Below are 25,606 nucleotides of genomic sequence, written 5' to 3'. Positions count from 1 at the left end.
TGGAAATAAACCTCAGGATTGATCAATGTGTAAATAAGAACATACAATGCTATCTTAAACAATGCAAGTCGCCAGGGCTAGATGTTGAATGAACTAGCACATTATATTAAATGCAGTAAATACTGGTATTTATTTGAATAAAAACTCTGAGAACTAATAAAGTATTGAACAATTACAGAAGAGAAAACATAAATTCACTATTCAAAAATGGAAAGATAGAAAAACCAAGAAACTGCAATCCTGTTTGCTTAATGTCTACGCTAAACAAGTGAATTCAGGTAGTCCTCGATTTACGACCACAATGGAGGCCAAAATTTCTATTGTTAAGTGAGACATTTGTTAAGTGAGTGAGTTTTGCCCCATTTTGTGACCTTTCTTGTCACAGCTGTTAAGTGAATCACTGCAGTTGATAAGTTAGTAACTTGGTTGTTCAGTTTCTCCATTAACTTTGCTTGTCAGAAGATCACAAAAGATGAACACATGACCTTGGGACACAACAAAGCCCATAAATATGAACCAGTTGCCAAGCATCTGAATTTTGATCACATGATTATGAAGATGCTGCAAAGTTCTTCACTGTGAAAAACAGTCATAAGTCACTTTTTTCATTTAAGTCTAACTAAAAGATACATCAATTTTAGGTTTAAAAATGGAAAACAAATTTGTGGCAGTTTAACCTTTAATATATTAAAGCTGTTTTAATCCAGTTTATCTTCTCTCTCTCCTTTTCTTTTCATGAGAAATAGAGAATGTAAATAATGGGATAGAAGACTAAGAAATAAGAAGTGCAACCCTGATGTTTCTACGTGAAGTTAAATTTACACAAGATAAGCATGAAACCTTACACAATTCACAATAGCAGTACCTACTGATAGTGCTACCATTTCATTTTCCTGGGTTACACAAAAATACTTCTGATTGTTCTCAAATAAATATAGTCAGACCTACTGATAAATTCTAATTGATGTATTATAATGTTGAAATATTCAAGATTTTACCCTTAAAATGTTGATTCCTACTTGAACAAGAGAGTATTTTAGAAGATTAGGGTTTTTTCCCCCATGGCCTCTGAATATTGTCTGTGTTTATGACATTTATTCCTTTGAATGGAATTCTTTTAGTTTATGTATAGAATAGAATAGAATTTTTATTGGCCAAGTGTGATTGGACACACAAGGAATTTGTCTTGGTGCATATGCTCTCAGTGTACATAAAAGAAAAGATCCCTTCATCAAGGTACAACATTTACAACACAATTGATGGTCAATATATCAATATAAATCATAAGGATTGCCAGCAACAAGTTATAGTCATACAGTCATAAATGGAAAGAGATTGGTGATGGGAACTATGAGAAGATTAATAGTAGTGCAGATTCAGTAAATAGTTTGACAGTGTTGATGGAATTATTTGTTTAGCAGAGTGATGGCCTTCGGGAAAAAACTGTTCTTGTGTCTAGTTGTTCTGGTGTGCAGTGCTCTATAGCGTCGTTTTGAGGGTAGGAGTTGAAACAGTTTATGTCCAGGATGCGAGGGTCTGGAAATATTTTCACAGCCCTCTTCTTGATTCTTGCAGAATACAGGTGCTCAATGGAAGGCAGGTTGGTAGCAATTATTTTTTCTGCAGTTCTAATTATCCTCTGAAGTCTGTGTTTTTCTTGTTGGGTTGCAGAACCGAACCAGACAGTTATAGAGGTGCAAATGACAGACTCAATCATTCCTCTGTAGAACTGAATCAGCAGCTCCTTGGGCAGTTTGAGCTTACTGAGTTGGCGCAGAAAGAACATTCTTTGTTGTGCTTTTTTGATGATGTTTTTGATGTTAGCTGTCCATTTTAGATCTTGCGATATGATAGAACCTAGAAATTTGAAGGTTTCTACTGTTGATACTGTGTTGTCTAGTATTGTGAGAGGTGGAAGTATGGAAGGGTTTCTCCTAAAGTCTACCACCATTTCTACGGTTTTGAGTGCGTTCAGTTCCAGATTGTTTTGGTTGCACCACAAGGCTAGTCGTTCGACCTCTCGTCTATATGCGGATTCGTCATTGTCTCGAATGAGACCAATCACTGTTGTGTCATCTGCGAACTTCAGTAGCTTAACAGATGGATCATTGGAGATGCAGTCATTGGTATACAGAGAGAAGTGGGGAGAGCACACAGCTTTGGGGGGCCCCTGTGCTAATTGTACAGGTATTTGATGTGATCTTGCTTAGCTTCACCTGCTGCTTGTTAGGAAGCTTGTGATCCACTTACAAGTCTGTTCCGGTACCTGTAGCTGGTTTAGCTTAGTTAGAGGAATGTCTGGAATGATGGTATTGAATGCTGAACTAAAGTCTACAAAAAGGGGCTTCCGCTGGCAACGCAGGCTTCGTGGACGTTCCTTTGGGATCGTCTGCCCTGGGTTTCGTCAAACCGTCCCTGACAGCGTAAATGGGCTGTCAAACGGTTTGGAATTCTCTCCCCCGGGTGAAGGGGGAGGGAAGAGTGGTCAGGTTTTGGGTAGAGCTCCCCGGGAGCCCCTGGAATTTAACCAGGGGATCGAAGGGTGAGAGCTCCCCTTTAGCCTGATGAAGCTCCGTGCCCAGGGTGCTTCTGTTTATACAGAACGAGAAGCCGCGACCATCTCTGTGCCAAGATTTATTTCTAAAGAGAACTCAACACAGACAGAACAAAGTAGGAGGACTAGCAAGAATTTGCAAGTAATAAATCTTAACGTCAGCTCTTAAATAGCTTTCCTTTGAACTAACTTTCAACTTGAGTGGATTTAAAATGGCGTTTGCAATATACAAAGGAAAGTGAAACTATAAAAGGACAAAGGAAGAAAAACATAACAAGCTACTTTTTTAAATGGAATGAACAAGAATTGTTAATGATTTTTTTCTCTTTTTACCTTTTTCTTTATCACAATGTTTAAGAAGAAAAGTTTATTGAATTTTTTTTTCTCTTTTTGGTAGATTTTACAGTTTATGAATGGCTCTTAAGCAAACAGAACTAACTATTAAAATCTTGCAAACTTCATTTCAAATATGGAAATTTTTTTTATTTTTATTTTTTTTAATAGGAACTTTTGGAGGCTTATCTTTTCTTAATAAGTTTTTAAACAAGAGATTTTTACACCAATATATTAAAGATTGGAAATTCTTTATTGTTAGATGTTAAGTTGATTGGTGAGCAGATGGTGGAAAATGTGTAAGGAAATGTGTAAGGAAATGTGTAAGATAGAAGACAAGGGGAAGGAGAATGCTTAAGATGTGATTTTGATGGTATTTTCTTTTTTTTAAATATATATATATATAGGGTTTAATTTTTACAACTGACTTATTTTGGGTATAAGGTGTTACTATTTGAAATATGTGAGGTATAAAGGAATGGGAAGATGGAATATTGTTTAACTTTTGGAGGACAGATAGAAAAATTTATGGATGTAATGTTGGTATAGAATTTAATTGTTATGATTGATATATTTTGGATATAAGTTATAATTTTAATAATGTTATTTGATAGATGTAAGGTAAATTGAAGAAATATTAATATTTGCAATGTTATTTGATTTATGTAAGTGATATTTTTGGAGATTGAAAATGTGTAAGGAAATGTGTAAGATAGAAGACAAGGGGAAGGAGAATGCTTAAGATGTGATTTTGATGGTATTTTCTTTTTTTTAATATATATATATATAGGGTTTAATTTTTACAACTGACTTATTTTGGGTATAAGGTGTTACTATTTGATATATGTGAGGTATAAAGGAATGGGAAGATGGAATATTGTTTAACTTTTGGAGGACAGATAGAAAAATTTATGGATGTAATGTTGGTATAGAATTTAATTGTTATGATTGATATATTTTGGATATAAGTTATAATTTTAATAATGTTATTTGATAGATGTAAGGTAAATTGAAGAAATATTAATATTTGCAATGTTATTTGATTTATGTAAGTGATATTTTTGGAGATTGAAAATGTGTAAGGAAATGTGTAAGATAGAAGACAAGGGGAAGGAGAATGCTTAAGATGTGATTTTGATGGTATTTTTTTTTAATATATATATATAGGGTTTAATTTTTACAACTGACTTATTTTGGGTATAAGGTGTTACTATTTGATATATGTGAGGTATAAAGGAATGGGAAGATGGAATATTGTTTAACCTTTGGAGGACAGATAGAAAAATTTATGGATGTAATGTTGGTATTTGGTTAAATAGAATTTAATTGTTATAATTGATATATTTTGGATATAAGTTATAATTTTAATAATGTTATTTGACAGATGTAAGGTAAATTGAAGAAATATTAATATTAGTAATGTTATTTGATTTATGTAAGTGATATTAAAGATATGAGAAGATAGAATATTGTTTATTTTTGGAGATTGGATAAAAATTTAAGAATTTAAGCTGGAAATATGAATTATATTTGGGACACTGTTTAAGGAAGAAAGGTATATTATAGAAGAATTTCTGATGAATACTGGAAGATGGAATATCATTTTAGTCTTGATCGATGAAGATTGGATATTAAAAACTATAAGATTCTGAAGACTTGGTGTATATTTGGTGTTAATTGATGAAGATTGGATATTAAAAACTATGTATTTTATTGATGAACTGGAAATACTAATTTAATTGGAAGATTCTGAAGATTTTAGGAGTGGAATGGACTGATATATAATGGATTGGAAGAAGAATGTACTTCTTTGTTTCTGGAAGGGAAGTTAAGGTCTTAGAGAGAGGAGTGACTATGGATTTGAATTATGTTGTATTTTAATTTATGATTGTTAATTTTATACCCTGTACTTTGTTCTGGGAAGTCTCGGGGGGTGGGAGGGGGGAAGTGGGGGAGAGGGGGGGAGATGAAGGATCAATGTAAAGGAATGATTGAAGATATGTAATTAAGAAATAGAAATAATTTGAAATGAAAGCGGGCTGCTCAGCTGCCATTTCAGAAGGAATGGAAAGGAGAGGAGGAGTGAAGGAAGAAAGTAGGTAGGAAAGAGAGAGGTAGAAAAGGGGGAAAGGAGAGGAAGAAGAAAGGGGAAAGAGAGAGGGTTAGAAAGGGTGGAAGAGAAGAGTAGGGAAGGAGGAGAGGATGTAGAAAAACGAAGGAGAGGAAGGATGAAGAAAGTAGAAGAAAGTAGAGAAGGGAGGAGGAAAGGTTTGTTAAGGAAGGAAGTGGTAGCTGGGCAGGTCCGAATAAGTAACAAATGAAAGTTAATGACTAATGTTGAATAAGAGACTGTATATTGAATAGGTTGTTGGAAAATGAAAATAAAACTTTTTACAAATAAATAAATAAATAAATAAAGTCTACAAAAAGGACCCTTGCATAGGTCTTTGGAGACTCAAGATGCTGTAGGATGTAGTGCAGAGCCATATTAACAGCATCATCTGTTGATCTGTTTGCTTGATATGCAAATTGCAAGGGGTCTAACAGCAGATCCGTGATGGTTTTCAAGTAGGAAAGCACTAGCCTTTCAAAGGTTTTCATGACTACAGATGTTAGAGCAACTGGTCTGTAGTCATTCAGTTCCTTGATGGTGGGCTTCTTCAGCATTGGGATGATGGTAGAGCATTTGAAGCAAGAAGGAACATAACACATCTCTAGTGATTTATTGAAAGTATGGGTGAAGATGGGGGCCAATTGGTCAGCACAGACTTTTAAGCAAGAAGGAGTTATCTTGTCTGGGCCTGGAGCTTTTCCTGGCTTTTGTCTGTGAAATAGGTCCTGCACTTCTTTTTCTGTGATCACTAGGGGTTGTGAACCCAATGAAATGGGGTCAGTTGTAGGAGGCTTGGCTGTTGTTGGTGTGTCTGAGATGGGGGTTGTGGAGATAGGTGGCTGTAGTTTCCTTTCAAACCTGCAGTAAAACTCATTCAGGTCATCTGCCAGTTGTTGATTACCTTCAGCCTGGGAAGGAGGTTTGCCATAGCCGGTGATATTTTTAAGAGTTTTCCACATGTTTGCTGGTTCATTTGCTGAAAACTGATTCTTTAGCTTTTCAGAGTAGCTTCTTTTTGCTGCTCTGATCTCCCTTGTTAGTGCATTTCTGGCCTGATTGTACAGCATTTTATCACCTTTTCTGTAGGCTTCCTCTTTGGAATGTCGTAGCTGCTTAAGTTTAGGTGTGAACCAAGGTTTGTTGTTACTATATATTCGCAAGTTCCTTGTAGGTACACATAGGTCTTCACAGAAGCTGACATATGATGTTACAGTATCTGTGAGTTCATCCAGGTCTGCAGAGGTATCTTTAAAAATATTCCAATCAGTGCAGTCAAAACATGCCTGTAGCTTTAATTTTGATTCCTCCGTCCAGGTCTTTACTGATTTAATTATTGGTTTTGTGGTTTTAAGTCTTTGCCTGTAAGCAGGTACAAGGTGAATCATGCAGTGATCAGAGTGTCCTACAGCTGCACGTGGTAAAGACCGATAAGCATCTTTTAGTGTTGTGTAGCAATGGTCTAGAGTATTCTTGCCTCTGGTGGGACAATTGACATGCTGAAAGTATTTTGGTAGCTCTTTCCTTAAGTTTGCCTTGTTTAGATCTCCCAAAACAATGGCCAGTGAATCAGGGTGTTTGGCTTCAGCCTCCATGATTTGGTCAGCTAGAGTTCGTAATGCCTTGTTTACACAGGCTTGTGGTGGGACATAAACAGCAATTAGAAGAAATGAGGAAAATTCACGAGGCGAATAGTAAGGTTTGCAGTTGATAATTAGAGTCTCTAAATTGTTGTCACAGAATTTGTAAATTATTTTAAAATCTTGACACCAGTTTCTGCTAATATATAGGCATAAGCCTCCTCCTTTCTTTTTACCAGATGTTTCTGGAATCCTGTCTGATCGTTCAATCTGAAACCCTGGAATGTTCAGGCTGCTATTTTCAATTGATTCATTTAACCAGGTTTCAGAGAAGCATAGGACTGCTGAATTGCGAAAATCAGAATAGTATTTGTTTAAGAAGAGTATTTCATCCATCTTATTTGCAAGTGAGCGTATATTTGTTAGGAAAATTGAAGGCAGAGGAGTTTTAATGTGACTTCTTAATCTTAATGTAGACAACAGTATGGCAAAACCAGCATAAAGAATGTAAAATGACCAGCTACAGCTGTTGCAAATAATCAGAGTGCTTATCTTATATACAGTTTAATGTTATATAGTAATTCCACCATTTTAAGTCTTGATGATTGACTGATTGATTACATGCCATAAAATTGTTCTTGACTCTTAGTGACCAAAAATATTTTCTCTATGGTGATTTGTCCCTAACCTGATGCTTCAGCTCTTTCAATGGTGCACTGATGGTTACTATAACTGAATATAGAGGAGGGCTGTCAAATTCCCGGCCCATGGGCCGGATACATGGGCCGGATACATGCTCTCTACATGGGGCTCCCCTTGAAGGGCATCCGGAGGCTACAGTTAGTCCAGAATGTGGCTGCGCGGGTGATAGATGGAGCCCCTCGTGGCTCCCGCATAACACCCATCCTGCGCAGACTGCACTGGCTACCTGTGGCCTTCCGGGTACGCTTCAAGGTTTTGGTGACCACCTTTAAAGCGCTCCATGGCATAGGGCCGGGTTATTTACGGGACCGCCTACTGCTACCGAATACCTCTCACCGACCCGTGCGCTCTCATAGAGAGGGACTCCTCAGGGTGCCGTCAGCGAGGCAATGTCGTCTGGCGACGCCCAGGGGAAGGGCCTTCTCTGTGGGGGCTCCCACCCTCTGGAACGAACTACCCCCCAGACTTCGTCAGCTTCCGGACCTTCGGACCTTCCGCCGCGGGCTTAAAACATACTTATTTAATTGCGCAGGACTGAGTTAGATTTTAAATTTATGGGTTTTAAATTGGGTTTTATTTCTATATTTTTAATTATTGGGCTTTTAGAATAAGTTTTTTAATTGCTTTTATATTGTATTTATGTGTTTTTAAGTGCCTGTAAACCGCCCTGAGTCCTTCGGGAGATAGGGCGGTATATAAATATGATCAAATAAATAAATAAATAAATAAATAAATAATACGTCCCCTGCTGGCCATGCCCATGCCCAATTTAGCAAACGGGGAAAAAAGTCCCGACACATCAAATGACGTCGCCATGATGTTTGACACCCCTGATCTAAAGCAAGGACTTTTCCAAAAGGAGGCAGGATCACAGAGGACCTTTTCCACTTTTTCAAGATCCACAGGCTCAAATACAGTATCTTCCTGATAATACTACAGGACAATTGACAGCATGTCAATTGCTTGGATTTTAACCATCAACTTTCCAGCTTTTAGCAAATACGAGCAACTTTATCTATCAAATGTCTGACCATTGGTTCAAACCATTTGTCTACACTACAAAAAAAAAAAAACAACACCCAGTGCTGATGGCCATGTATAATGATGTTATAGAAGTACCTTCACTTCACTGTCTTTAATCACCATTTCATAGGCTCATAACTGTGTGTGATTATCATCAGTAAAAGTAGAGCAAGTGGGGAAAAAAGAAGTGAAAAAGTAAGAGGAAAAAGAATTGGCAAATTGGGTGAAAATTGAAAAAGCTAGTTTGTTAACATATGTTTATATATGATAATTAAACAGATTTTCTCCTTCAGATCCATATATACAGTATATTGAACAATTATACCATATTTTTTATATTTCCTCTGCATTTTGGATAACCAGATATTAAGTGGATAAGATTAAACAAAAGTATATTTATCATACTGTACATTATTATAGTTTGTAAATTTAAATGTATTTTGTAGACCAGCTGTTCCTGGTCATATTTGTAGGTGGATTATAAGAATTCTAACAGATAGGAAACAGCAGGTAAAACTAGGTAAAATCACATCAAATACCTGTTCAATTAGCACAGGTACGTCACAGGTGTGTCCTGTGTGCTCTCTCCATTACTTTTCTCTCTCTCTCTACCAATGACTGCATATTAGTACATTAAAGTACTGAAGTTTACAGATGATACAACATTAGTCTCATTCAAGATGGTGATGAATCTGCATATAGATGGGAGCAGTAGTGGGTTCCCACTTACCTTTGCTACTGGTTCAGAACTGTGAGCGTGTGTGTGTGTGCGCATGCTTCACTCACGTGTAGTGCTTCTGCACATGTGCAGAACGTTCTGTGCATGTGCAGAACCTTCTGTGCATGCGCAGAGCATCCGTGATGATGTCTCGGTGGGTGGGCAGAGCCTCCCACCACCACCACTACCAATTCCCTCAAACCGAGGTGAACCGGTAGAAACCCACCACGGGATGGGAAGTTGAAAAACTGGCCCTGTGGTGCAGCCAGTACAATCTAGAACTGAACACACTAAAACTGTAGAGATGACAGTAGATTTTAGGAGGAGCCCTCCAAGAGGTGGACTGCTGCCGGTTTGGACAGGTTCAGTTGAGACCCTCCCTGGCACTATTCTGTCCTATATCGCCGTGTTTTTGAACCTGCATGCATGTGCGGAAGGCATGCGCGCTTTCACATTTTCAGTGCTGGGAGAACTGGTTGTTACAACCGGCAGCAGCCCACCATTGAGCCCTCCTATTCTAACATGTCTTATAATATTGGGCAACACAGTATCAGCAAAAGACCTTCAGGTTTCTGGGTTTTATAATCTTCCAAGACTTGAAATTGACATCTAACCTTAGAACCATCATTAAAAGACACAACAAATAATGTTCTTCCTGTGTCAACTCAGAAAGCACAGACTGCCCAAGCAGCTGCTGATACCATTCTATAGAGGAATTATTGATTCTATCCTTTATACTTCTATAGCTGTCTGGTTTCGTATAGCAACTAAACGGGACAGGCACAGACTTAAAGGGATAGTTAGAACTGCAGAAAAAACACCTGCAACCAGTCTTCCTTCGAGGACCTGTATATTGCACAAGATAGAGAGCTGAGAAAATATCTATAGACCACGCACATTCTGGAAACAAACTGTTTCAACTTCTCCTCTCAGGATACTACTACAGGGCATTGCATGCCAAAACAATTAGACACAAACACAGTTTTTTCAGTGGTGGGATCCTTCCGGTTTAACAACCGGTTCGGTGATTGTGTGCTATGTGCGCGCTATGTATGTGCACTAGGCACACCCAGACGCGTGCTGCACACGCATGCACAGTTCAACGAAAAATCACCTTCCACGTTAGTGCTAGGGAATTAAAACAGCTGAGGCATGGCAATATGCTCTGCCACGCTAATCAGCTGTGAAAATAAAGCACAGGGGCGGAGGGGGGTGGGCCCAGCTGATCATCGGAGTGAACCGGTTCGCTCCCAGCTGATCATCGGAGCTACCGGTTCGCCCAAACCAGTCTGAACTGGTAGAATCCCACCCCTGAGTTTTTTCCCCATGCCATCACTCTGCTAAACACATAATTCCCACAGCACTATCTATGCCTAAGGACATATAACCATGAAGCAGGACAGTTGTCAGGGTTCCAAGGAACACCTCATTCTTCCTACTACCTACTCTTATTGATGTGTTACAACTATCACTTCATTGGTTGTATCTTATGATTTTAGATTACAGATTAACACAGTTGGAAGGGACTTTGTAGGTCATCTAGTCCAACCCCCCATCCAAGCAGGAGAGCCTACACCATTTCTGACAAATGGCAGTCCAATCTCTTCTTGAAAGCCTCCAGTGATGAAGCTCCCACAATTTCTGAAGGCAAGCTCTTCCATTGGTTGATTGTTTTTGCTGTCAGAAAATTTATTCTTATTTCTAGATTGAATCTCTCCTTGATCAGTTTCCATCCATTATTCCTTGTCTGGCCTTCAGGTGCCTTGAAAAATAGCTTGATTTATGATTGTATCTTATGATTTATGATTTGTCACTTTCTTGTTTGCATTTGTATATACTGAGCGTTTATGCACCAGAGATAAATTCCCCGTATGTCCAATCACACTTGGCCAATCAATAATATTCTATTCCATTCTGTTCTTCCATTCCATTCCATTCCATTCCATTCTATACTTATGCCCTCTGGCATAAACAAAATTTCATTTGTCTGTATACTTCACCAACTACCACTAGATGGTAGTATTTGATCATCCATGATATTCTGATAGTCTGAATGTTTATCCAATTTAAGATGCTCTCACTCCAATTTGTTCTCTCTATGCACTGAAATCTGCCTGACTTGCTTCAAAATAAACATATTAAGGTTCATGTTTAAGGTTCATTACAGGTTTATTAATCATTTTTAAGATAATTATATGTATTTACAGCATTCCAGAAGGATCAATATTCCTTTGGCATTAGTATCTAATAATGTAGTACATATAATTCTGAATTAAGAAAAGTCTCAATATTTTCCTCAGATAACATCAGATTTGGTGATCAGACCTTCCACAGATATCTTTGAAGTACTTTTGCCCAGAATGCTTACTTAAATATTAAGAAATAGTAATGCAATGATTTATCGGAAGAAAATATTCAGAATGAGGTATCAGATGGAAATAAGTGATGTTTGATGTCTAGAAAAGAACCAAATATTGAGTTTCTGTTATTGCTTCATTCTTCAGTTTTCATTCTGTATCATCTAAGCATGCTTATCTTGAATGTTGCATTTCCTTGATTTCTTTTTTAAAAAATCTATAAGTGTATCATGTATAATTGATGACTGGAGGCTAATCATTCTTTCTTATCCCAATCCAGTTCACTCTGCTGTTGTAGGGTTAAAGGGAAGGGAGCTCTTTTAAGAAAAAGTAGATAGAAATCTCAGTAAATAAACAAACTTTGTTGCTTCTATTTGTAGGCTTCATATCCCTACCTTAAACAAACAAACAAAAAAGTATCCCTATTTAACAGAGGCAGACTTTGATAAAACACATTTCCTGCCTCTGTTAGCTTTTTATGCAATAAATGCCTGAATGTGGAATCTTGAGTTGGGACCCATTTATGTCATCCAATAGACCTCAATATAATTCACAGATGCCTTCTTTCATTATATGTACATAAAAACTGATGGGCATTTGGTTTCCAGAGTAGTCAGGCTCTCATCAGAGCTCCACGCTTGTTCCCTAGCAACTGCTAAGGAGGCTTACTGCCTCAGATACCTAGATTTCATGATTTGTGGCCATGGATTTAACTACACGTACCTTATTTTTATTCCATCTAATTAAAAAAAACACATATGTCTTAAAACTATTCAAACTGATTGTCATTATTCCCTTCTCCCTACCCTTTTGATAGCCATATAAACTATGTCCCAAAAGTGCTTTTCCAAAAGGCAACTGGCCTTTCTTGGCCTTTACGACCTGAGCTGATGAACTGAGGAAGCTTCTTGGATGAGAACCGAAACATTTTCAAGGGGAAAAAACAAGAAAGCCCAGTTGCCTTCTGGAAAAGCACCTTTGGGACAACCATGACCTAGATAATTGAGAATCTCCATAGATACAGGGACTATGATGCAGTCTTTATGGATTATGACCAGGGACACCCAGGTTCAGATCAACTCTCTGCCAAGGAAACTCACTGGCCAAGTGATTTGGCTCTTAGCTCTAACCTACCTCACATAGTTATTGTTGTGGGAATAAGAAAAGGGGACGCAAAATAAGGTAAGATACAAAAATGTCAGCCACAATTTGGAGGAAACGCTACTACTATTCTCTCTGTGCTAAACCAGTGATTTTCAACCTATGGTCCGCGGACCCCTGGGTGTCCAAAATGTCCTCACAGGGGGTCTGCAAAGACTTGAAGAAATGTTATGATTTAAATCTTGAGTTAAGTCTTGGGAGTCCCTGGGCATGGTTTGTGGCCACAAAAGGTATTTAAAGGAGGTCGTTGTTGAAGAAAAGGTTGAGAACCACTGTGCTATGCAGTTGCTCCCAAATGACTGAGGATAAGGAATGCAATCTAATCATTGTAACCGAGCATCTTTACAAAAAGCTGTTCTAGTAAACTTAATATACAGCACCCCAAGAAGGACGTTTATCTTTGTAAGTGTATTTTCAGGCAATGACCAACGTTTGAAAACAGCTTTACTGTATAAGGAAAATGTTTGAATGGCTGTCTCGATCACGTTAGGTTAAGAACTAGATAAATAACTTAAATGCAGCTTTAAGCCTCAATAATATGGCCTACAGAGGCTACAAAACGCCTTTCCCATTCACCTAAAAACAAGCCTTCGGGACTCTTAATTACTGCGTCTATGCAACGAAAGTGAAGGAGATTCTCGGTGCGGGGCGCAAGAGACCAACGCTACGCTTTTCGCAAAGCAGGGAACCGAGAAAGGGGCGGAGAAGCAAAGTGGGCAGCGCCCTCACCTAAAATGGTTGTTGCGGAGCCGAGACGCTTCACGCTAGGTAACCTGTTGAAGTGGAGTCCAGGAGTTTGATTGGCTCGGGACAGGCCTTGACGTGACGCCCACTCGAACTCAGGGGCCGAGGGGGTTAATTTTGGGAGGGCGGCGACGACGCTAATCCGTGTTTCTTCCTACCTCAGCTGGGCCCAACCCGAGCGAGTGTGTTGCCACCCACTGGCTCCTCCCCTCCCCTCGGCATGGAGGATCGGGGGGGCGGTTGGGAAGAGCAGCAGAAGCCGTACGGGGAAGAAGGCGACCGAGGCGAGGAGACGGCTGCGGCAACCGCAGAAGACGCAAAGGCAGCGGCTGCCGTTGGCGAAACGCAGCCAGAAAGCAACGAAAAGGCGGCGGAGCTGGAGGTGAAAGCGGCGGTGAAGCTTGATTCGGACTGGATCTTCATCGACATGGAGACGGTCTCGCTGCACGATCTGCCCCATGCGCTGATCGCCTGTAACCTGCCGCTGGCCGTCTTCTTCGCCGATGGCCCCTGCAGGGTGGGTGAACCGACGGGAAAGGCGAGCGGGTGGGGAAAGGACGGGTGGAAGGAGCTGCCTCGCTTTCCGAGGGCGGCGCTGGGCGGGTGGCCGTGTGTGTGCGCGCGTGCTTAGGTTGTCCGCCCGCGAGAGAACTGACAGATCGTGGCCTCGAGAGAGCGGCCGAAAGGCGGGCCTGACCGCCGTCCAGGAAAGCCAGCCGCGGTGGTAGACGATGGCCCCACAGGAGGTGAACATCTGGAAGGCGGTAGAGCTGCTGCCGTGGACCAGGAACGCAGCACTTGTGAAATAAGGGGTTAGCGGCCGAAAGGGTCTTTTCCGTGGTTGTGAATATTCTCTGCGGGAACCTCCGTGCCCTTCGGGAAAAGAAGTGTGCCAAGGAGGCCAGAAATCCTCGCTTGAACATTCTTAAGGCAACAGTTTGGTTGGTTTAGATGTCAGCTGCTCATTCTGCCTGGATGGTGTTCACCCAGGAACATCTTAAGGATTTGAGTTGGATAAGAATCTATTGACTCCTCACATAGTTAGGAAGGGAAAAACAGCTGGGATGCCCAGAATGCTATGGCTGCATCACAAAGAAATCTTTGAGCTTTCTAATCTTGGCATTCCTTCTTGGATGAAATGAATGTAATATCATCTCTTCTATGCTTATTTTTTATTTTTACAACTAGATTTAATTTTTACATCTGGTAAAAAGGTAAAGGTTCCCCTCGCACATACATGCTAGTCATTCCCAACTCTAGGGGGTGGTGCTCATCTCAGTTTCTAAGCTGAAGAGCCAGCGCTGTCTGATGACGATTCTGTGGTCATGTGGCTAGCATGACTAAACGCCAAAGGCGCACGGAACGCTGTTACCTTCCCACCAAAGGTGGTCCCTATTTTTCTACTTGCATCTTTTTAACGTGCTTTCGAACTGCTAGGTTGGCAGAAGCTGGGGCAAGTAACAGGAGCTTACTCCGTTACACGGCGCTAGGGATTCGAACCGCTGAACTGCTGACCTTTCTGATCGACGTGCTTAGCCACTGAGCCACTGCGTCCCATAATAGGTACATCAATCATTTGTTACGTTGCACTGGAAAGATATAGATTGGTTCCCATCTCATTAACAATTGGAAATTAATGTGCTGACTACTTCTGGATATCCTACATTGCTACTTTACAGATAGTGCTTCAGTGGAGGGAGAATACAGTAGAGCAGTTATTTGCCAAATATGTTTATGTTATTCAGTGTAAAAAAAAGATCTTCAATTAACTTTTTGGATACTGTTACCATTGTAAATGATATGACCCTTCCACTTGCTAAGTCATTAATTATCAATCCAAAACTATTCATGATCATATGCCCTCATGATATGCCATTACAATGTGTAAAAAAAAAAAGAGGGCTACTTTACCGTTGCTTTACCATTTAATCAGCTTTTATTTGTCAATTCATGTTCTCTGGCTTTTGCTGAAGAAGCACACACTAGCTTCTATAAACTTTTTTTTGCCCTGTAGCACTGCTGTCTGTCCTGCTCCCAGATTAATATCTGAGAAATTTTCCACCTAATTTTGCAAGCCACTTTTATTGTACAGTGGCTCATGAATATTTTAAGAAATTACCTTTCATGCCTGTATCCTTTTGGTAGAATAGAAAATAAGACACACTACCTATTCTCCCCCAAAAAATATGCTCAAGAGCTTAGCTGAACAGAACGGCTTTAGCCTTCAGAGACATTACTTAAGAAAATTAGAATGGGACAGTCATCATCTCTCCTCCCATCAGAATTAAAAGAAGCCCCATTGCTATCAATATTTTGGTGGTTGCAGAACCCTAAAAATAGCACCTAGGCAGCAAATTAGAGGTGGCCTTGAATCCATATGAATCAAAGACCTTTTGTTCATCTTAAAAACCTTGTGACCATACACTTAGATTGCAAAGATCAGTAGGGAGAAAAAAGCAGAGGGGGGGCATCAATTTCATGCAAATTCCTGGCTTCTAGCATACCACTACATGCTTCTTACCAGTGAGGTTGTTCTGAAGAAATTTTTCTAAATATTTTAGTTTCCATATAATTACTTTGAAACAGCTCACTCTACTGCTTAGAAGACTAAGGTTCTAAGAAACCTAAAATGTACTCTGAGCCAATAAACATTTTTATATTCTTTAATTAGTATGTAAAAACTATTAAAAAAACCTTGAAAACCTTTTCAAGTACGGAAATGCTGTTGTTAATACCATGCTGTTCAAGACTTAAAAATGAAATCATGCCTGGGTCTACCACAAGAGGGTGAAATAACACCATTTGGTTGTTAAATTGTCTTCCAAAGAAGTTGATTTAAAAACCCAGTTTTTATAAAACCTGGAAGCTTAGTAGAATATTTACTTTCTTTGAAAATTATTCTGGAGGAATTTCTATGATTACATATCCATATCCATCCGTGTGTGTGTGTGTATGTGTACATATACATATACACACACATATACATACACACACACACACACACACACACACACACACACATGTATGTATGTATGTATACATATACACATATTTAGATAGATAGATAGATAGATAGATAGATAGATAGATAGATAGATAGATAGATAGAGATATAGATACACGCACACACGCACACACACACACACACACACACACACACAAACATCTACATACATACATATACGTGCCAGAGGTGGTATTCAGCAGGTTCTGACGAGTTCTAGAGAACCAGTAGCAGAAATTTTGAGTAGTTTGGAGAACTGGTAAATACCATCTCTGACTGGCCCCATCCCCATCTATTCTCTGCCTCCTAAGTCCCAGCTGATCGGGAGGAGCACAAAAAAAACCCATCCAATCAGAGCACAGCCAAGCTCCCACCCAATCAGTTCAAACCCCCACTAGCAGTTAAAAAGGAAGAAACAGCTGCAATCACACATTGCTCCCAGAAGCACGAAGCTGAAGCCTGAAGATGAGCCAAGACACTTCCAATTTTACACAGGATAAAACCTGAATAACCAAAGACCTACATACAAACACCCGCGAAAACCTCAGAAACTCAATAACGGGCTCTCAATCAACCTGGAAAAATATTTAGCCATAAAAATGGTTGTTTATAGCACTGAAATCCAGAGGTTTTTTGTTCTAGAAAGAACAATTGAAAAAGAATCTAAGAGAAGTGAAAATGAAAGTAGTATGGGTAGTTTTTAGAGCTTTGGTGTTGTGATAAGATGATCAGCAAAAACATGAGAAGAAATAGTGATGGAATACAGCATGTGTGTCAAACTCGCAGCATCATGTTGCCTTCCCGGAGCTGGAGTGGGTGTAGTCTGCATAACACATCCGGCCCACAGACCGCCAGTTTGACACCCCTGGAATACAGCATGAGAATGAAGAGAGAGATGGTGGGGTTTCAGGGTGCTTGTAAGCAGAGGCTGTGGCAATGTTATGTTATATAAAACAGGTATGTTTTATAGTGATTTCTTCATGGGTAGCAGATATGGCATGGGGGATCCAGCTTCATGTTCGATAAGAGTACCTTGTGTTGTGGCTAATCATGCCATATTTAGACAGACTGCCACCACTTGGAACTATGAGCTACCATCAAATCCAAGCCTCAACAGTGAAAATGAGCAGCCATTTTACTGTATTATACTGTAAATGTCGAGAGGAATCATGTTCCACTTATTTATTAATGACAGAGATGGGTTTGGATCAGCCCAAGTCTGAGAATTTTGTGGGTTATTTGTTGGAAAGCAGGTTGGAATGCCACAGTCAAATCTCAAGTGATTTTAAAGACGGATTGGAAGGGAAATTGGAACAGTCATTCATCAGGTGAGGGAACAGGAATGACTTTATGTTTTCTGCTAGAGAGAGTACGTGTTCCCTTTAAATTCAGGGAAAGCAGAGTTAAGAGTTAGGGAAAAGAAATATGAAGGTGGCTATATCAGGTGAGACTGATTGATTACTAGTGCAGTGAATGCTGACTGACTGTTGGAAGTAGCCACCAAGAGATTGTACTAAGGTCTTTGTAACCCTAGAGGGTACTGGAACTGCACTGGTTGAAGAGAGTGGAATGGAGAGAAATAGAATTGAGATGCTGAAGGGTGGAGAGAAATAAATAATATGGTGGAAGCTGAGGAAGCAACCTTGATGGTTTGACTCTTCTGATACCCCTATCTTGTCTCACATACAAGATGCCTATTTGGAATCTTGGCCTGTGGCTAGAGCTACTTAATGCAAGATCTACCTAAAATAAATCTATAGTACAGTCACCCATAACAGATGAGAGTACACACTTGGCCCATGGTACCCAAACTGAAGTAATAGGGATATTCCTCTTTGCAAAACCAGGTATGCTCTCACTGTTCGGACATTCAGAGATTGCCTTGATTTAATGAGATGAAGTGATAGAAGGAAGACCTGTTGCTGATCATAAACCCAAATTATATATCTGGACATAATTAGGAGCTTTACACCTTAAGAGAAATAGTAAGAGTGGCAGAATACCAACATGTTTCTGCAATAATTTCATCCATGCATTGTTTAGAATTAATTCTAATTTTAGGGCTAAAAGTTGGCTGGTCAAAATAATGTATGTTGACACTATGACTTTTTTGTAGAGTCATCTGATTTTGATTCAAACATTGATAGAGAAAATAGGTTTTAGTTCTGCCCCCATGGACTAAATCTCTTCCTATCCACTTTGTCAAAATTGTCAGGGAAGTAACAGATTGAAGCTGTGGTGAATTTTTCTTTGGTAATGAGGATGATGCCATCTTCCTGCAAGAGGCAGTGATAACCAACTGTTATCCAGAGAAATTCTGGTGTGTTTCTTTTGGGGTAAAGGTGGTGGGACAGAATTGTAATTTGCTTGATGAAGCAAATTATCTGAACCCTTGTTAGTTGGGATTCAGTCCAGTGTATGCCTCTGAGACTGCATTGGTTGCTCTTATTGTAATGGATCTTGAATGAGGTGAGTAGCTATAATGACACTGATGGAGATAATGGAAGCTCTGCAAAATTGAATGTATGTCCTTGCACATTGCAATCCGAGGCTATCAATGAGTTTGGGCCCTTGGTCTGACCGCTTGCTTGTGTTCTTGCAATCTGGCAGTTAGCTGCCTCCCCTTCTGTCCTACATAGCCACAGGAGCAATCTATGCAGGGGCTCCAGTAGATTACATTGGAAGTATCTCCCACTTTCAAGCAATCTTAAAGTCATTTGGAGGTAAGAGATACTTCTAATGTAATCTATTGGATCCCCTACATGGATTGCCCCTGTAACTATGTAGAACAGATGGGGAAGAACTAACCACCAAATTGCAACACCAGCGCATGGTCAGACAAGGAGACTCAAACTCATTGGTAGCCTCACACTGCAACGAACAAGGACATACATTCAATTTTGCAGCTACTAAGATTGTTGGACAAGCAGGCACAAAAACAGCCAGGGAATTGATTGAAGTCTAGGAAATGGGCCCCTTGTCAGTCAATATGCTGATTTACCACCAGCTTATAAAGTACTTAAGGAGTGAGGGCTTGGCAGCACAAGGAAACAATAGCCAACAACTTAATATCCAGCCATCAACACCCCAATCAGCATTAAAAAAGCCACATACAACAGGCATTATATAAACACCACACACAGAATAGCCAAAGCACACTGCTAGAGAGAAGTTCCTGAAGATGGGCTCTAGCATGAGTCCAAAAGCTCAGAGGACTAAACCTCTAGTCCCAATAACCAACCTGGTTAGATCCTGCCTAAGATACCTCTTTTGTGGGAGCACCATTATTTACTGATTGGCTTCTAGGTTCAATTAAAGATGCTAGCCCAATTCAAGTGAATTCTGTTGATTCAATAACACATCTTACAGGTGCTGTCCCAGGGAAAGTTGGCCAGAGGGAGCCTTGGAAATAAACCTTTGTGAAGGTACCCTTATTCCAATACCGTTTATCCTCCGAAACAAGTATGGCCTCATCCCTGTTGACATTTCAGAGGGAAATAATTAAGGTCTAGCTCTCCTGTGGAATAATGGGTGTTTCAGCTGCAGAGGAGAATGAGTCTGCCCATTGTTGGCATTTATTTTATTTATTTTAAATGTTTAAAAATAGTTTTTGACAAGTGTTTTAAGGAATATTTTCAAATTATAATGAAAATAATAATATGGGAATATTACAGAGAAATGATGAATGGAAAGTGGAAATATGTTCACTTTAAGTCCCTTGCTTTATATTTAACATCTTTCCTTCCATTTAACATCTTTCCTTCCTTTGTAACTTTTTCTTTCAAATAATCTGTTTGCCAGGTTCCTCTTCTTTTTTATTTTTATTTACCTCAATTTTATTTTATAGAGATTAAAGGGATAATTGAGGAAGTCTGAAGAAATTCTCCCAAGTATCATTAACATACTTTGGATTCTTGCTTTTGCTTAAGGAAACAAGTTATTTATAGCTTTGCATTTTTTATGGTTCTAAGTTTCCATTTGAAGTTATAAGAAGATTGTTCCACTTATTTCTTTATACCAGCTAGTCTCCATTCTTTGAGGTATCATGTAACATGATAAAAGATCAATGCGTAGATAGTGAGTACAGTGAAGTTCTGTTCTCTAGGGAGACATTCCTTTAATGGCACTTAATAGAATAAATGCCATAAATGGCAGTGCTGTACATAAAATAATGAGATTATAAGTATTTTTTTTCTGAAATGGCAAATAAAGAAGAAAAAATTATAAAAAATAAAAGTATCTAAGAATAATACTGAAAGTTTTGAGGCTCAAATGATAAGCAGAAAAGTTAATGAATGTATATCAAACTATTTTAATAACATTTATACTAAATTGTATCTAGAACTAATTTAACTCTTACTGGAAGGGTGTGTGTGAGTATGTATGTAAATCACACTTGATTCAAATTGCTTTTCAAAGTCTTGTCTTGTGTAATAATTTGGACAGTAGCTTTTAGCAATATCTGGAAATGAAGAGACAACCTGGGTTCCACATATGCACCTAGTGAGAAATTTCAGAGTTCCTTGCTGTTTATATTATATCAGGGTTCTCTGGATCAATAATATGCTCCAAAAAATTAATTGTTACTACGGAGTTAAAATTTACACAATGTGGCAGCAGAGATCCAGAAGATTTCTATATAAAGCAAAGCAGAATTTAACTCTGTATACGTGAACAAAAAATGCATTGAGGCATAGAAACTTTGTTTCATGATGGTGAACCTATGGCACACGTGCCAGAAGTGTTACAAAAAGCCATCTCTCCGGGCACGCCAGCCATCGCCCTTTGCTCTTCCGGGTTCTGACACATGCGCATGTGTGCATGCCGGGAACCGGAAGAGCAGCTCCGTGACACACATGCACATGCTAAGTATCTGTTTTCAGACACATGCGTGCCAGCCAGCTGGTCTTTGTAGACGCATGCGTGCCAGAAACCAGAAGACCAGGTGACCGGCACGCGTGCACATGCTGGAAACCAGAAGCTCAGCTTCCCGGCACACACATGCACACTGGGGAACTGCTCTTCCGGGTTCCGGTGCTTCCCTGCACATGTGCATGATCACACTCCCGTTTCGGCACTCAGTGCCGAAAAGGTTCTCCAATACTGTTATAGAGCTAAAGAAATAAACCAGAATTAGTTCTGCTTTAGCAAATTTCAAACTTTGTGTTAAAATATTTTCTTAAAAGACCCAGAAGAAACAATTGGCTGTGAAATATAGGTAAAGGTAAAGGTTTCCTTCGCACATATGTGCTAGTCGTTCCCGACTCTAAGGGGTGGTGCTTATCTCCATTTCAAAGCTGAAGAGCCAGCACTGTCCGAAGATGTCTCCATGGCCATCGGCCGGCATGACTAAACGCCAAAGGCGCATGAAACACTGTTACCTTCCCACCAAAGGTGGTCCCTATTTTTCTACTTGCATTTTTACGTGCTTTTGAACTGCTAGGTTGGCCAAAGTGAAATATATTTATTTAATAATTGAATTATTTCTTTCAAACAATTCTTCATTTGCATATGAGAAATTAGGAATCGGCTAAAGCAAAACAATTCAAATTACATCTTTTCCTAGTTCCAGAAGAAGAGGAAAGAGAACATGCAAACTCATCAACCCAGAAACTCATGCAAAGTTCATTCCTACTTATATGCACAATATTACATTACAATGATAAAAACAATCTAAATGCAGACATTTATTGGTAGAAGACAGAATTCAAGAAGAACCAATTGTCTGACAGCAATGCACTGCTTGTTTTTGTTGTTTGTATTGCAGTTGTACATCTACTGTACTTTAGAAGTAAATAGAAATCAACTGGAAACATAAGATCTGTAGGTATGATAGTATGAGAAGAAAGCTTTATAGCCTAGGAATGGATACAAGATCACTTGAACCACTTATGACATAACTGGCATTGACTCTGGTAGCAATGATGCAAGCTTGAAAATGTGATCTGTATGTTGTAATTAGAACCTATTTATAGAATTGGGTGTATTTTAAATAGCTACATGTTCCATTTCTATGGGAAAATATAGGGCAGAGTTTGAAAAAAAAAATAGTAAACCACATAAACATGTAATTCTTCAAAATTAAAATTAGACAAAGATTTAAGTATTTAAAATTAATTTAGTAAATATACACCTCGGTTCTAATGTATTTATATTGATAATTATTCTGTGCATCATGATGCTATCTTCTGAAAATCTAATTTTAAGGCATTGCAGTATATTTGGAGTATAAATATTTCGTTATTGGAAGTTCTAGTACATTGGTATCATTGTTGGTTATTTGTGACTATCATTTGGAAATTTAAAAGAATAAACTATAATTTTTCTAGAGAAATTATCTTTGTCTTTGTCTCAATTCATTTCTGCCTAATTAGGAAAATGGCAGCAAACTCTTTTATTTCTAGCTTCTTAACATTTATAATTAAAGGGACCTAAAATAAAAGGTATGTTAAAAGTGGTCCTAGTGATTATATTTTGTATTTTCTATTAAAGAAGGAAAGATATGAATGGATACTTTAAACAAGATATATACATCTGAATAAAGAACCAAAGTAAAAAGAAATGTAAGAATGTAACTTATTAGATGAATAATTGTTCTTCTGTTGAAAATGGGAAAGAATTACTAAAACAACTGAGAGTAAGACTCTGAATTCCTTTATGCTACTGACACCATTTGCTAAACTTGCAATGAAGACAATAGTTATCCAGCCCACAGTAATTACGCTGCATTGAACCTATAGACATACTAATATGTCACCAATATACCAATACCAAGTATCAGTCACTTTCTCTCAGTCTAACTCATCTTACAAGGTTGTTTTTGTGGGGAAAATAGGAGGAAGGTGTATTAACTATGTTCATCTCCTTGAGTTACTTGTTAAATAATAAAGGCAGGACAGAAAGAAAATATAATAACAATAATTAACATCATCAAAGAACAACATCTGCCTATCCCAGATCTTTGGAAAGGACTCAATAGGTGGACGAAAATGCCAAATCCAGTCTAAACATCTGATTGTGCAACCAACCCAAAAAGTAATAACAGGTTTCTGTACCATAAGCTTACTCTATGTTAGTGCTGACATAAAAAACATTTTATGTTAACAATAATTGGACTTGTGGAAACAATATAAAAACATACACAAAATTGTGTCACAAATGTTTATGTGGCTTTTGAAAATTTTTATTTAAAAGACAATATTTTTGCTAATACTGGTTAAGGCCAACATGCACAATGTATAATAACAAGAGGTGCTATCTTCTTGAGGGTAGTAGCCCTTGAAATCTATTGTCTATTAACTGTTCATTGTATGCTATAAACGGAATCACTATTTTAACATGTATTTATTATTTTAGGGTATTATAAAAATGTGAGCTATAATAAAAATGAATAAATTTAAAAGGTAAAGCTCATGTAAAACTTACTTCAGCTCCTGCTGACTATGGATATATCCATCTATTTTTCTTGGCAACAGTGCAAAGGTGAGCTCCCCTCTTCTTTATTCCCCCATCTTTTATTGAGAGTCCATGTGCACGCACACACATATTTTTTCCTAATCAGAATTGCCTCATTATCTTTGATTCAAGTGCTACCCTGGTACAATCCTGTTTTTTAAATAATTTGAGTTTGGCTAGGTGTCAGGATGCTATCACCTATCAACTGATAGGATACTATCAGTTGAAATAATTAGTGATGTGAATAAATGTTTAGTTATTTTGTCCCATTGTTATTTATAAGGTTAGTCGATTTTAACAAATATTGGTATATGAAAGGTCTGGTACGCTTGATATTTATGTTGGTCCCCTTGTAATGGGCATACAAGTATAAGCTAGATGTCCTTTTACAGTCTAATGTTTTAAAACTGTTACAGAGGATTATGAAAGCCAAATAAACTAATGCATAGCGTTTTTATATCAAGGGTATAAAACATGATTATATTTTCTGTAGCTAGCTAAAAACTGCATGTGGGGAGGAAAAGAAAGTGATCTTTCTATGATTTCTGTTCACCTATAACTAACAGCTTATAGTACATGAAGAAAGTTACAAGAGAAAATTTATTCATATATTTGTTAGATTTATATTACATTTTTGCTCAGAAGTTTGGGTATAGAATTCCTTCCGCAGTAACAAACCCTTGAGGTACATTGAGTTAAGATATAATGACTGGCTCAAAGTTAGTCAGCCAGCTTCCTGGGTCTTCCTGGTGTCAGTCCAGTACCTAAACCACTGTACCACGTTGGCCTTCCTTTCTTTTTTTCAGGCAAAAAACGATAGCTGCACACATCTTCTCATTTGGAACCAATTCTTAGAGCTATTATGTGCCACCTGGAGGGCTGTTAGTCTTTCACAGCTAGCCCAGAGTGAAACTAAATACAGAGGCAGGCAACCTGTAATCCAGTAACACCCGACTGCATTTGTGTCACAGAAATTTGGTAACTCAATTTATGTGTTTCTTCAATACAACTTCTAACTTTTTGTTATTGTTTATATTTTTTGTTAGGAGAGGTGAGTTTAAGATTGAGGAAGAAAATGGTTTTCTCATGAAAACCTCCAATTACCATTCCATCCTGGAAAAAAATGAAGTGAATGATATCAAAGCATCCATATATGATCTCCTTTGGCCTTCTAGAAGACCAGGAAGCCAAGTTGGAATTCCCAGCCCTTCATATATTACTCACCCTTCACATAAGGTTTAAGAAATAGGGCAGTTTTTTTTTTCTGTTCAAGCAAAGTGTAATGATTTGAAACAAGTTATTTGTACACAATAGTTTATGAAACTAGTTTGTTTAAAATGGTAAACTGATTTATCTTTACAAATGAAAGCAGAGGAGAGAATGTTCAAGCCAGGCTGATTCTCATTCTCAAGCTAGAAGAGTGCAATTTGTTCTCCAGTTATTGTTGGACTTCTGTGCCACTCATTCCTCATCCTCAAGCTGCCAAGGAATTAACAAGATCTGAAGGACCTCAGACTGCCCATCCCTGCATTTAAACAATAGATTTACATTACATTCAAATGCAGCTGTGGTGCTAGTGAACCAATGGAGTCTAAATGATCCTTTTATCTAGAAACAATATGCCAGAGTTGTATTTACTGTTTAAAAAATTGTGTTTATAACTGCTAGCCATGTGAACATGAAGTAGACATTTGCTTTTTTCAATATATTGTTTGCATCAATTGGGACTATGGGATTGAGAGGCATTACTGATAGTCACTCATGCCCTAGTCAGCTGTTTGGATTACTCTAATGGGCTCCGCATAGGGCTACCAAAGGCCTTTTGCAAATTACAAAGTATTGACCCAGGAAAAGAATGTGTTCCA

At 38.5% G+C, this 25,606-nt stretch overlaps 2 protein-coding genes across 5 annotated transcripts in view; one reads left to right on the top strand and one right to left on the bottom strand.

The window, feature by feature from the left end:
• Positions 1-25,606, bottom strand: part of CLIC6 (chloride intracellular channel 6) — a 98,312-nt gene that overhangs the window by 26,060 nt on the left and 46,646 nt on the right. Inside the window, exon 1 of one of the 3 annotated variants that reach the window (XM_058185104.1) lies at positions 13,441-13,561. The exons of 1 other annotated variant lie outside the window; for it this stretch is intronic. The gene's annotated coding sequence lies outside the window, so the exon portion shown is untranslated. Of the gene's footprint in view, positions 1-13,267; positions 13,405-13,440; positions 13,562-25,606 lie in introns of those variants that run through there. One more of the 3 variants, XM_058185101.1, reaches the window with a different exon arrangement.
• RCAN1 (regulator of calcineurin 1) overlaps positions 13,426-25,606 on the top strand; it is a 28,751-nt gene continuing 16,570 nt past the window's right edge. The window contains exon 1 of one of the 2 annotated variants that reach the window (XM_058185089.1): positions 13,426-13,799. In XM_058185089.1, coding sequence (XP_058041072.1) covers positions 13,503-13,799 — 297 coding nt within the window. In that variant the 5' untranslated portion in view covers positions 13,426-13,502. The remainder of the gene's footprint in view (positions 13,800-25,606) is intronic. The other variant, XM_058185091.1, reaches the window with a different exon arrangement.

Source organism: Ahaetulla prasina, chromosome 5 (genome assembly GCF_028640845.1).
Source record: "Ahaetulla prasina isolate Xishuangbanna chromosome 5, ASM2864084v1, whole genome shotgun sequence".
NCBI lineage: Eukaryota > Metazoa > Chordata > Lepidosauria > Squamata > Colubridae > Ahaetulla > Ahaetulla prasina.
Note: the sequence above shows the minus strand (reverse complement) of the source record. Positions and strands in the feature narration are given on the sequence as shown.